The sequence below is a fragment of the Athene noctua genome, chromosome 3 (genome assembly GCF_965140245.1).
Source record: "Athene noctua chromosome 3, bAthNoc1.hap1.1, whole genome shotgun sequence".
NCBI classification, from domain to species: domain Eukaryota; kingdom Metazoa; phylum Chordata; class Aves; order Strigiformes; family Strigidae; genus Athene; species Athene noctua.
The window spans coordinates 79,132,440-79,146,103 of NC_134039.1; the positions used below are offsets into that span (position 1 = coordinate 79,132,440).

The 13,664-nt window shown below is 39.1% G+C and overlaps 1 protein-coding gene across 1 annotated transcript in view; it reads right to left on the bottom strand.

The window, feature by feature from the left end:
• The window catches only part of SEMA3D (semaphorin 3D), a 148,530-nt gene that overhangs the window by 31,181 nt on the left and 103,685 nt on the right, over positions 1-13,664 (bottom strand). Inside the window, exons 9-11 of the mRNA XM_074903441.1 lie at positions 11,374-11,488; positions 11,031-11,100; positions 9,556-9,700 (exon numbers count right to left, since the gene is read on the bottom strand). Coding sequence (XP_074759542.1) covers positions 9,556-9,700; positions 11,031-11,100; positions 11,374-11,488 — 330 coding nt within the window. The remainder of the gene's footprint in view (positions 1-9,555; positions 9,701-11,030; positions 11,101-11,373; positions 11,489-13,664) is intronic.

Consider the following 13,664-nt stretch of genomic DNA (forward strand, 5'->3'; position numbering starts at 1 on the left):
GCTGAGCATGTCCCTTCTTCATCACTGGCAAACCCATTTCTCACAGCTACACAACATCAGCCACTAGCAGCGAATCCGTCCTGGCAGGCTCAGGACCAGCCTGAAACCTTTTCTCCCTTGGGTTTCCACTGCTTGTTCTCCTCCTGGGCTGAGGGACACACACAGCACACCCTGTGATAGTGTTTGCTAAAAAGGGAATGTAGCCTCTGCCCAGCATATACAGGTATTATGTACACATGCCTAAGGATGAATTGCTCATGTGGTACATACAACTAATGCAATGCAGAATCATTCTCATCATATACAGTTCTGTGTGAACATGCACCTGTATAAATACCCTAAATGCAAAGACAATAGCAACGAGTTAAATAAAAATTGTTAACTGAGGATAACATTCTCAAAAGTATCAGAGACTACCTGTATATTCAGAAATAAAGCAGGCCAGTGAAAGACAGACCAGATGATGTTCTGCATCCACGTCTATGGCCACATCTGAAATGCCTGCTGGGGGTAGTTCCTGGTCTACTTTAGACCCCAAACACTGCCACAGCCCTGCCACAGGGAGGGTACCATTTGGACCATGCCTAAACTATGGTAAAGGCCATCCTAGCATTAAACAGTACAGTGACTATGGGTCAGCACTTGAACCCGACCACTGGTTTTACTTAATAGAGTTGCAGCCTGAGTGATTTAAGAGTCTACAACCTATTTCTATTCCTTACTTGGACTGATTTGTATGGCTATCTAGAGACCTAACACATTTTGTGCAAGTGCCTACTTGCTTAACATTGTTACAAACCATAGGAGTTAAGCCTGTGCATCCCTGTAAGGGCACTGAAATTGCTTATTGAAAATAGGTCTTAGCCTTCTGAATCACCTAATAGATTTTGAACATTTCTCCATGGATGGTAAACCTGTGCCAGACTGAATTAAGATATATTTCATCGCATATTCAGTCTTTTTGTTTCACTGTACAATTTAATGTATGGCTATGAAAGATCTGACAAGAAAAAAAAAGATGAGTTTGCATTGTTGTCCTGTGGTAACTATTCAAAGGACGTCCCTTGAAAATACAGCTTAATACAAGTAAAAAAGAAGAAGAGGAAAGTCCTCTTGAAAAAATAGTTCAGTTGGAAACATATATTGCAGTGAGTTATCCCTAGGGATTTTATGCTAGCATTTCTGTAAGAACTTCACTCTCTGGCTTGCTGGGTATGATTTCCCACATTCTGTTTTCTGCTGTGCTTTCACATATTAAGTCTTTGCAAGGGTACACCCTTGAGGTGGGCTGTAGTTAGTTTGGTTTTTGCAGATATCAATATCAGTTAAATAATTTTACAAATAAATACATGCTTTTGTCTTATATGGCAACAGAGACTACAGAAAGGCTGTGACCAAAAAAAAAAAAAAAGAATTAGCTTTTAGCCTTGTTAAAACCCTAACCCTATCTCTAACCCTAACCCTAACCCTAACGCTAACCCTAACCCTAACCCAGACAGAACAATAACTACACAAACCAAATCACGTGCAAACTTGCTACACAAGCAGTACTTCAGGAATTAACATTTCTCCTTACCTTTAGAACAACCAAGTCTTTGCCACTTATACCAGATTCAGACCTCAAAAACCCTACTGATTTCAAAAGCATGTTTACCTTTGCAGGAGTTCAACCAAAGTTTGTGGGAATCAGAAGAAAGTAACACATGTCTTTAATTGCCCTTGGATCAAAATTTTGCATCAATTTATTCTATACAGGATGAGAGACAAATTCACATCTTCATTCCCCAAACCATGAAATAACTCTCTCCCCCACCCCCCACCCCACCCCCCCCACTGGGTACTACAGGTTGATTTTCCCTTTTATGAGCATTTTCTATGGTTCCTATTCACTACTCTGAGTTACAGTCCTCATCTTCTGGAAATTTGTCGATTGCTCACCTATTCACAGCTCAATCCCAGAAGTCCATTTCTATGTGAAAAATAGGGGTAGCCCCATGGGTCTTGAAGCTGTCCTAGCTTTTTGCCAATAATGCATCAGCAGAGGAAGATGAGAGCAATGACATCACTTACTAAAAACCACTAGGATAAAATGTCTACTAATATGGAACTATAAAGTTGTTATAGCAATCCCAAAGGCCCAAACCCTACCATGTATGATATAGGGATATAAGGAAATCCTTGCCAGCTTGCGCAGCTAATTTAGTAGAAACAAGGACTAAGGGTCTGATCCAAAGATCCTCTTGAGTCAACAGGGCCTTTTTCAATTATTTCAGCGGACTTTGGATCCCATCCTAAGACAGCATGACCACCAGGAACAGCCGGGCAGGTGTGACCCTATTATGCTTGGCCAAGGGAGCTATTTCCAGAGGCATCATTCACTATGGCATGATGGATGGAACAGGGGAATGAAAAATTCATTTTGGCCACCCTTTGGCAAAGTCCTCAGGCAGCTGTTTAAAGCTGTGTCCACCCATCATTGCAGAACAATTCCTGTAGGCTTGTGCTTCCTTTCATAGCAATCAATAGGATGCATGATGGTCAAGGCTGCATGGCCAAGTGGGTGAGTGAAGCAGCCTTTCACCTCTGAAAATGTGAGTTCACATCCTGTTGCGTGTCTTGTGATAATGATATCAGTGTTCTCTGCCCAATTCACAGAGGGCATTTATACACATCATCAGCACCAGATGCTGTCTCAGATATGTGATATCTCCTGCTGGAGACAATAAGAGATTTGCATTTATATCAAATGTTACAGGAGTAGTTTGGCAGGGTTGTTTCATGTGGTCTACAAGAGAATCTGAATCCACAGAAGTTCTTACAACACCATCACTATGCTCTCTCAACATCTGTTTTTGCAACAGGGTGGGATTCATCTCACCTGACCTAGATTCTGATCTTGGCTGTGTGTGAACTGCACAGAGGTCTCTGTCTCTTTCTTTCTGATAGAGAAGCCTAAACAACTAGCTCAGATTTGGTGCTTTTCTTCCAGATAGCTGACATCAAATGAAACACATTAAGTTAGTAAAATTAGTACTGCTAGATAAGAATCCTGCAAGAAAATTATTCACCATATAATTTATTCTTATGAGGTTTAAGCCTTCATTGCCATGATAGCTTGATACAAATATACATGTTAAGAAATTAAAAGTAAACAAAACTGAAAAAAAATTTTAAAAACAAAACCAAAAAAACCCAACAGAAACAGTTTGAAGTGCTAAGGGCGTCTCTGTTCAACTGCTGTATAAACTTCGTGGCACAAAACTTTTAAAGAATCAATTCAGTTGTTACTTGAAGTTTTTCCAGTGCCTTCTGTGTGTGATCTCTGTTTGACAATAATCACCCTGGACTAAGTCCTGATCCCAGCTGATCTACAAAGATGCCTTTTATTCCCTCACCTTTTATTTGTATCCAAATATAATCAGGAGGTAGTAAATTAAGGCTAATCTTTCTCAAATACACAATAACTTAGCAACAGCACACATATGTAAGCTTTTCTCTTTTTTTTCACTTGTCTTATTAAATTTGCAGCTTAGCAGAGTGCTGGATGTGTAGATCTCACACAATACTGAGACATACAGTGTGACTGTGTTAACATTATGTGGGAACCCTGGCCAAGATTTTCAAAAGCTGGTGCCAGAAGTTAGGCTCCTAAATAAACCTCCAATTTGCCAAAACGCATAGTGCTTCACACCATCCAGTGAAGTCAGTAAGAGCTGCTGGATCTAACACCTATTGAAATTGAGACAACTATTTGGGAACCTAGCTATAAGGTATGTAAAAAAAATATTCTTTTCATTTAATGATGCATCTTTATTTCAGAAGTGGTGTTGTCTACTGACAATTTTAAAAGAATGCTTGTCCCTGTCAGCTTCAAAAGGGTTTCTATTTCAAGTGTGCTGAAAATCCTAGTTTAAAAGTGACTTGTGACACTGAGCCTCATACCCACTTAACAATGAGACTCAAACACCCACAGGCTAGATACACAACAGGGACTTGATAATATTGAGTGCAGTAGGCATCTGCTTAGCAGATTTTGCAATGTCTAGGCTGGGAATTTTTATGCATTTCACAAGGAGAACTAAGCATCACACCAGCATATCACTGTCTTGGGAGCATCTGAAGTAGCCGATGTGAAACATTACAGAGTGAAATATTTCTTAAATCTCTCCCATATCAGAGAATAAGATGTCTTAGCCTGGGCTTCTCTCCTAGGTGAGATGTCCCTCTGTTTCAGGCACATGGACCAGAGCCATCCTGGGAGCTCCTCCCTCTTTCCTGTTGAAGGTATTTCACTTTTGATGGGATGGTTACATATCAGCTTAGCAAAAAGTGGTAAGAATGTTGCTCAGATATTAACCAGGAGGGGAGAAGATCTGCTTTATTCTGAAAAGCTCTCTATTCTATGTTAAGTGCAGTAGGAACTGGAGCACCAAACACTCCCTCAGGGGGAATAAATTAACCACATGGTCCTTTTCTCCCAAGGTCTCAGTGAATGAATATTTAACTAGCAAGAAGATACGGTCTTGTAGTCAGCATTCTCCTACAATATAATGTGATGTCTTCTAAGCTCTTATTAAGTTCCCTTATCACTGGTCCATCAAGCAAAAAGCAGAGAAACAGAAAAACTACCTTCAAGTAGTCACTTCTGTCTTAAATGGGGACCTCCTAAACACCCAACACACTGAACTTTATTTGTACAGTTTATAAAGAAATGCAAAGTCTGATTCCTGAGGGGTTAAGATGTAACACTGAGGACTGGTGTGAGCTTCCAAGACACCCAGAAGTACTTTCAAACATAGGATACTTATAGGTTTATGACCTTCTGGGGATGACAGCTGAGAGATGACTCCCAGGGCATAGGCACTTATGTGCCATTGGGAATTCAACCATAAGCTATTCTGAAGAAGAAACTTAGGTTCCTGGCTCAAATAGTGTAGTTTCTTCTCTGTAGTCTGATTAGAGCTCCACAATACATTGTGCATTTGGACATGCCTCCAAAAAGCCTTAGTGCTTCTCTACAGGATTGATGGTTTGTGCCAGAAGGACTGGACTCTCAGCAGGGAGACTTTCATGTTAACCTTGCTGCTACTCAGAGCAAGCCTGGAAGAGGGCAGGGAAGGGAGGAATGAGTCTGGTTCTGCAGGAGAGAAAAAAACAGCACAAATTTTGAATGGAATCAACCTCAAAAAAAAAAAAAATCCCTACAAATAATTTAAGTCCCCATTTTTTTCTTAAGATTTTGCATCCTACTGGATGTGTGAGATTTGTTCTACTCTGTTCCAGTGTTTGCCTTGAGCACTTTGTATGGCTTTTCCATTCAACACACCTGTGTTGTTGGTAGAAAAGGCTGACATAAAAGAACATTAATCTGAGGCTAACTGGGTTGAGACTAGCTAGGTGAGTGAACTTGACTTTGCAGGTGGCACTTTGCCATTCTATTGACCTTTGCCAATAAGAAAGGTGACTGGGTTCACAGCATTTCGAAAGGCTGTTATGAAATGAAAGGTGATTCATGTTGGAAGAAACAGGTTGGTAAGTAAGAGGAGGTGGAGGAGGCCTTCTCAGGGAAATTAACCCATAAATTGAAACATTGTACTTAATTAAGCATCCCCATTTACAGTGGGAAGATCAAAGGAAAGAGGAATTGGAGAAGTAAAGAATGCAGTCCATCCCATAAAAGATCAGGTGAAAGAGAAAGATAAGGCTAAAAATAACAAGGGAAACCTGTGCAAGCCTCAATGTTTTATGAACACACTTATTAAAGCAGCAAAACTAACCAGACAGGAGTACAGGGGGAGGCTTTTTGGCAGCCAGTATTTCTCTGTGGTTCAGCCAAATCCCAATGGGATGGCCACCACATCTCGATCAACTTGTGCACTGGATTAGCAGAATTAAAGGAAGGGACTTCACTGAAGAAAGGGAGAAAAAGAAATCGAAAGAAAAAGATGAAAAAGTTCCCAGGATAATCTGAGGACTTGTAAGGGAACTTGTTTTACAAAAACAGACACAAAGATTTAGGAGCTCGGGGCCATATTCAGATCTGCAGTTGAAAGAGGTGAGACACAAAACTCTTCAAATGTACAAAAGCAACATGCTGGGCTGTTTCTTCTTGTAGCTAAGTGCTTCAGACTTGAAGACTCTTACTTTGCTGATTCAGAGTTTAGTTTTGAACATTTGGCAAATCAGTTAGCAAAATGTCTAGATCTATCAAATATTTGGTGTTGCCTTGAATAGCAGTTACAGTCCAGTGCTCTGCAGTAGATCAGACTAAGTGTTAATCTGCATCTTTAAACACTGACAGTCCTCTAAAAGTCTGACCTCAGTGACATTTACTCATCATCAATGAAATAAGGATGATTCCTCTGTATCCCATCAGAATTTCCAAATGAGCACTATGAGTTGCTCTGATACTGCAATGGTTACAGCTAAATAAATAAGCTAGAAATGTTTTTTTCTTCCTAATGCACTGAAAAGTCTTGTTCAAATGCCTTCTGTGACTACTGAGATGACATTATGACAACTCTATTTCAGAATACAGAGCAAACTTTAAAGAAAGTCCTCGATGATTTCTTTATCAATAGATAATTTACTGGGTAAGACCCTAACAGACTGGAAGAAAACTGGATTTGTTATCTGGGGACAGCTAAAGAAGACGGAGCAAAAGCTCCCTTCGTTTTTACATTGCCCTTTGTGGCAGGGCTGCCTCTTTTTTCTGTTTCTATTTTTTTTCAGCTTCCAAACTGAAATAGATTTGAAGCCTTGCCTCTGTTTAATTCCCATTGCTCTTTAATACCACCAGGATAAGTTAAAGAACTGTACTATTTGCAGCATCAATGGTGTGGAGCTTGTTGGAGATCCCATCACCCAACTCAGGGGTCTTCCGACGACGCCAGAGGGCAGGCAGACCACGCCGCAGCACCCAGACCCCGGGGACGCAGGGCTCCTGCTGCCTGCACGCCGCTCAGCATTGCGAAGGCATGATATCATGGTCAAGTTGGGAGTTTATCTCCGACACAAATTGCCACAGGAAGCATTTTGTCAAAACTTCAATATCAAAGTGGTCACAGCCTCTATAGTGAACAGCTTTATTTACTTAGGAGATAAAGGCAGTTGAGCAGAAAGTTAAATTAGTGTAAGCAGTCTCCTGCTTCTGTATAAATGCTGAAAGGAAGTCATTGCCTCTCTCAAAGCCAAACATCAAAGCAAACGTATTTCCTAGTATAGCCATTTTTAGATTTTGTCAGTTACTTAAAATATAAGAAATACAAAATCAGGGCAGTGCTGACTATGCTAACTGTAGGCAATACTTAGGTAGAGCTTAAATTTCAAAAATGTCCTAGTAACCTAAAAAATGATAGATTATCCCTATTTGGCGTTGTTCTGAGCATTCTTGAATAATCTCATAGCTGGCAAGAAATAATTAAATTAATTTTTAAGGAAGAGCATTTCAGTATTCATACTGCAGTGTTCTGCAGGGGTGTAGTATGCTGCTGCTTCTCCTTGCCTTTGAGCACTGAACTACTTTTTCAGATTCCAGCCTAAATCTGTTCATAATCAGAGGTTTGGCATAGCGCATTATGAGAGCATGGCATGAATCTACTTATTTGGATACCCTATATTAAGCTACTGAACCTGAAGTATATGGCAGTCCAGCTCACTAAGACAAAAGATAAATAACTATGCAGCAATATATTTACCTTATCTACATAGTAATTAGAGAAATCTTTCTTCTGAGAGCTTTCTTCAGTAAAATCCACTTCCCTTCTCAGTTCCTGGTCAAACAAACTCCTACAGAAGTCCATGGAGTATGGAGGTCCTAAGGATTTTTATGAGACCATTTTCTCACATCTGTTATCAGGTGCTTAAAGGAAGCAGTTGGAGAGTTAAGGGGCGGCTTATGGAATGTATCCGTTTATCTTTAAACCTTCCAACTTCTAAAATACTTGCAAGCATGGATATTCAAATCAGTGATAAAGATCAGCATTGACATGCTTCGGCATGACATGTTTCCTTCCTTGCGAATCCCAGCTCAACCATGTGATGGCTAATACACTCAAAAATGCAATGAGCTTATGACCCATCTATCTGTGCAGAGTGTTCATCCTTATGGGGCACTCTGAGTTTTTCAAGAGAGTTATTTTAATCTCTTTAGATGCCATGGGACCAGCTATTGTTCTCACTGGCACCATTTTTGTACTTAAAACTAAATACATCTGCACTTCTTAACCAGTAATGGAGTTGCACATGCTTAAAAAAAAAAAAATTCTGGGGGCACTATGTGTTCTGCATGAGAGAGAGATGCCTAAGCCTACAGTGCCTAAATTGTCTAAATTAGGAGCGCGTTCGCTCCAGCAGTGCAGATCGTGCTCAGGTCAAATCAATCTTTGGAGCTGCCTTATAGAGAGAGTTGCCCTCTGCAACTCGCCTGCAGTTGAGAGAAGGGAATCAGAGCTCAGGGCCTGACCTGGTGGGGCTGGGATCACTGAGTGCAGTAAACAGCACGGGCTTGACCCTGCAATTGGGTCCACTGGAAGAACGATGAACAAAATGTAGAGACACAAGGAAATGGGTGAAAAGAAGAGCTAAGTAAGCTAGATAATGTGACTTGAAGCACAGGTTACACTAGTGCTGGTGTCAGAGAAATAGTGCAGAAACACCCAGATGGTTTTCAGACAAGGTACCAGCAGCAGTCCAACCTCAGCAGCTCAGTGCTTGGCAGCTGTCTAGTACTAGTTCTCTGAATACCCTACCAGGATAATGTAAAACCTGGATTATATCTATCTTACTCTTAAATCATTGGTCTTTTACATTCTATGTATGAAGAGTAGCTGAAAGTTGTGAGTACTTTTTAAAAGGAGATACATTTTTTTGAAAATACCCTTTTCTTCCTCAGCTGTAATGTAGATTCGTGCTTTTCCAAATTTAATACCAAGACAGAAGTGAGGGAAGAATTCCTCTTTGTTTTGGCCCGATTGTTACATCTGAAGTCTAAGAGATTGGGATTTAGAAGTGTTTCTAGGTAGTAAACTCCTCTTTTTTCCCTATAACTTATCTTTCATCATAGAAAGTCTCCATCAACTCCTTATTTTACTTCAAAACACAACACATGCACAAACACACATAATAGAATCAGTGACTACATCTCAAGGAACAAAATTTTAACAGGCAAAGATAACAGAAATCCAAGACCTCAAATAAAATACCTCATCATAACGTCATACTCCGTAAAGAAATGCCTTTGGCTTTTTATGAAGTGTTGGTGCCTTAGAGGTGATCCCAACAGATAGAAATACAGCTGTACAGTAGGAAACCACAATATGAGAGACAATCAGGAGATAGAGAGTCTGGACACAATGTTATCTCAGAGACATGGAAAAATGTATTTTTATACCTACATTGTAGGTAGAAGTCTGAGCTGTCAACAGAAAGGAAAGGGTTGAGAGGATTAATTTGAAACATCCTGAGTGGAAAATATAAGTTACCAATCCAGGGAGGGGTGTGAAGTATGCTTGTTTTTGAGTAGAAATAGAAGTATGTAATTAAGGAGACACTTACTGTACCAGGTCTGGGATATGGGATGCGACCTTCATATTGGACCCACCGATGATCCATGCTCTCTTTGTGAGCATAAGGGCCATTAAAAACAGCTCTGATATCTGCCATGCTGTACACACAAACTGCAGAGCCCTTGAAGACAGAGCTGAAAAAGAAGATAGATTGATATATATATATTGCAAACACCACTTCAGTGCATGCCTCATCCAGTGAGCTAACTAATTCCACAGAGTCTAAGGGGTTTAGATCAATCCTACACCTAAGAGTTGATAGAAGTGGTGCTAAATAACAGACAATGTGTACAGGCCTGATAACTACAGATAGCTAATGTCACTGTCATTAGAGATTAAAGTTTTGCTTGGTTGAAACCTGGACTCAGCCTTTGGGACCACTTGACAGACTGCCACTTTTCCTAGCGGCTGAGAGTTTCCAGATATAATTTATTAGCTGTTTCGATTGGAATTTTCTGCAAATTAAGGACATTCCTTTACACTGTGTTCACATCTGGAAGTCCGTATATTAGTGATATTACAGTTGATGTGCCTGAGAATTACAAGTTGCATTGGACAGAAAAGAGAGAGAAATAAACATTTATTTCTTCTGCTATGTTTTTCCCCTTTTTACATACTTTTCTGAAAAAAAAAACCAAAAACAAACAGTTCAGTTTTTCAAAGAACACTAGTATATGTCAGGTTGTTGACTGGCATGTACTTTAGTTACTTCATATGCCATTTCATTCACTGTGCAACATTTATATTCTATATTCTATATTCTATGGGGCCTCTGTGGCGGCTGCTTCTGAGTTAAGGAGTGCCTTGGCAATTCTTCATTGTACTCATAATGTTCAGCATTTGGCTAGTCCATATTATTTACAGTTAATTCAAGGTTCTAGAGACAAAAGAAATAATTATTTATTTCCTTTCTGACAAATCTATATAGCACACCTCACTATTGCTGCTGAGAGGTTCATTAATTAATTAATCTTTTCTCTTGAGAAAAAGATGGATTATTCTTACATCAAATCCTGTCTATAAAAAGACTCAAATATCACTTCAGAGCATAGTGGGTTTTGATCCTAAGAAATAACTGATGTCAAGTTGTTGCTTACAGAAATAATGCTTTAACGACAATGATTTGTCTTAAATGATAACTATGGGTTGCTCAATAAATATGATTGAAATTTGTAAATTCAACTAGATGAGGTTGAAATAAACTAGCATGCTTTTGATAAATTTTCCTTATTTTTTACAATCATTCTCAAAAGTCAGGCACACAAAGGCTTAGGGACATAATTTATTACTCCCATTTCTGAAAGTATTGTCCTTATTGACTACAACCCACATATTGCAAGCCTTATTCAAGTAATCTCTCCCTGCTCTCCGGAATCAGGATCTAGTAATAGAAGGGTTTAATAAAAGGCCTGAGTAAGATCTTCAGCATTTGTTTCCAGGGGCAAACATGATCATAACGCATACCTTGTTGTAGTGAAGACTCCATATACAAGCGGGTTTCTCTCATCTCTTGTAGAAAGTAAGAATATATCTTCTGCAATTGGGGAAAAAAAAAAAAATCCTCCTAATATTTCTGCAGAATCAGATTTTCACTTTCCAGCTTTTGGAGTGAAAGGGAAAAACCCCATCTTTCTCATCAGACTAATTCCAGTTATAATCAGAGACTTCTAAAAAAACTCAGAGATATTACCAGCACTGTTTGGAAGAGGAGTAAAATCAGAACAAGACATAGTGCTTCTTCAAACAGCAATAAAACCCTCAAGCAATACTGATATCAGAATAGACCGTTAAAGATAAATCAACTTACGCAGCTCATCAAAATGTGTGTCTGCTCCTTCAGGACCAGGTATCGAACACACAAGCCTGGCTTTCAGAAAAGTAGTCCACTTGTTTATTAGGCTCCTTTGACCTCCCATATCATTCTAATAAAAATGAAAACAAAAGACATATATTAAACAAATATGAGAAGTTTTAACATATGGTATTTGATGGTAGCACAGTATTTACTGTGCTTCTTCAGTCTGATTCCACAGTTTGATCTTAATGCAACACAGAGTCTTTTTTTTCATGGTTTGTTTGTTTTTTTTCCGAAACCAGTGTAGGACAGCATTTTTATAAGTAGCTCCAGCAGTAATTTCTCAGCTCAGGGAGTAGGCAACTCAAATTTCCTAATTACACCTAAATCTGTTTGCAAAATCCTCTCATCAGCTCTACAGCTGGAATGCTGTGAAAACATATCTGTATCGTGTGATTTCTTGTTCCCTGTGATGCTAAGTTTTGCAATCAGTTGTTCTTCAAGAATTCTTTAGAAACTCAATAATAATACAGAACATTTAGGATAGATTTCTCAAAAAAGAAAAACTATATTCAGCAACACTTCTTGCAATGTAAATACTGCACTGTTTGTTTTGTGTACGTAGTACAGAGATACGCATTCCAGGGAAAACCGGTCATATTATTTTAATAATCATTGTTATGGAAACTTCAGTCTATCCTCCAAAAAATGTTGGGGGGGGGTGGGGTGGGGGTGTTCATTTATTTTACTATGGGATTCCAAGATATGAGCGTACTTGTCCAAATTCCCTTTAGTCACTAGTGAAAGAAAAAAAAAAAATCTATAAAGGGTCACCTGAAATTCAAATTGTGCTTCTGAAGTGTAGGTGACATTCTGCTGACTTAGATGAGTTGAGGGGTGTGGGGAAAGTGGATCTTCGAAGAAATTTTTAAATTTTAAGAACCTGGAACTAGGAGTTTGCTTAGGAGTTTACTTCCTTCCACCGAGTAAATGAAAAATCTAATGAACAATATTCATCTGGCCCCTCTGGCCCCAAATAACAGATCTATTCTGCTTCCTCAATGCTATTTAGGCCCCAATTTTTTAAATACTGAAAACTGTAAGGGCAATGATATTTCAGCAGCAACCAAGAATTCAAATACTTAAGAAAAATTTTATCACCAACAGTAATCTCCCAGCTACAGGTTATGAGTTACCCCATGAAGATACTTCTTCTCCTCTATAAACTCTGAAGTTTAGGGGATCTGTGCTATAACTTTAAGGACCACAAATTTAGTCATAAATATTCATCCTCTCTGGATTCATTAGGAGAAATCACTTTTTTTTGTTAATTGGCTTTGGAACTCTAAAGGTATAGAACCAGCCAGTAAGAAACACTGAGTGGTGGAAATTATGTGGTATTTCCAGAGATTGCTTTTGGCCCTTCAGGGCTCTATCATAAGTATCACAGGCAGTCTGAAAGATGGTTTTAAGTGCTGAAATTCACTTCACAAGAAGTAACACTTCTCTGGTAATACACTCTAACCATTTTCCCTTTTCATGTACTCGCCACTTTTAAATAGGTTAGCTCAGTTGGAAATGATTCCCATTAATCTATCATCTTTGGAACTCCTGTTCTTACACGAATTGCTACCTCCTCTCTTGATTTCCTGAGGTCCTGCCAAGCCTGAAGCTTTGCATCTAGCCAACAGATTTATTACAAAGGTGTCAAAATTAGCAGCCTGAAGCCAATAGGAAAAAGAAACACTTCATTTGTGTGTTCTGTTCAAAGTCTCGGCAGATAAACTTTGTGGTATAATTAAAACCAAATAATTAGAAAGATGCAACAAAGAATCTAAAAAAGCAGTAAGTGTTAAGCTTTTTCTTCCTCTGGCAATTCACATTAGCTAAGCAATTCTCACATTGCAGGGTTTTCACTTTGATTTCTGGTGGACGCAGTGCAGCATCACAGGAGATGAGATGTCTCTAACTGCCTGTTTAGGATCAGAAAGCAGGAAGGAAACATGATGTGATGGGGCTAGAATGGAAAAAACACCCTTGTCTAGCTCCTGCTCCTGACATCACAGGTGGTCAACTTCTGTAAGAGATGGAAAAAAAAGTACTTGTGTTTTACCAGCCTTAAGTCTTGATCCAACACAGCATTTTCACAAATGCTTGTTTTAAATATATCGGTATTTGTACTGAGTTCTTAAAGAGTAGTGTGAACTAAATACTGTGCTCAGAAGATGCAGTCTTAGCAAGTGCTATGTGCCTTAAAATATAAGGTTCCACTGGATTTAAGATGTATCCATATTTCCTCAGTC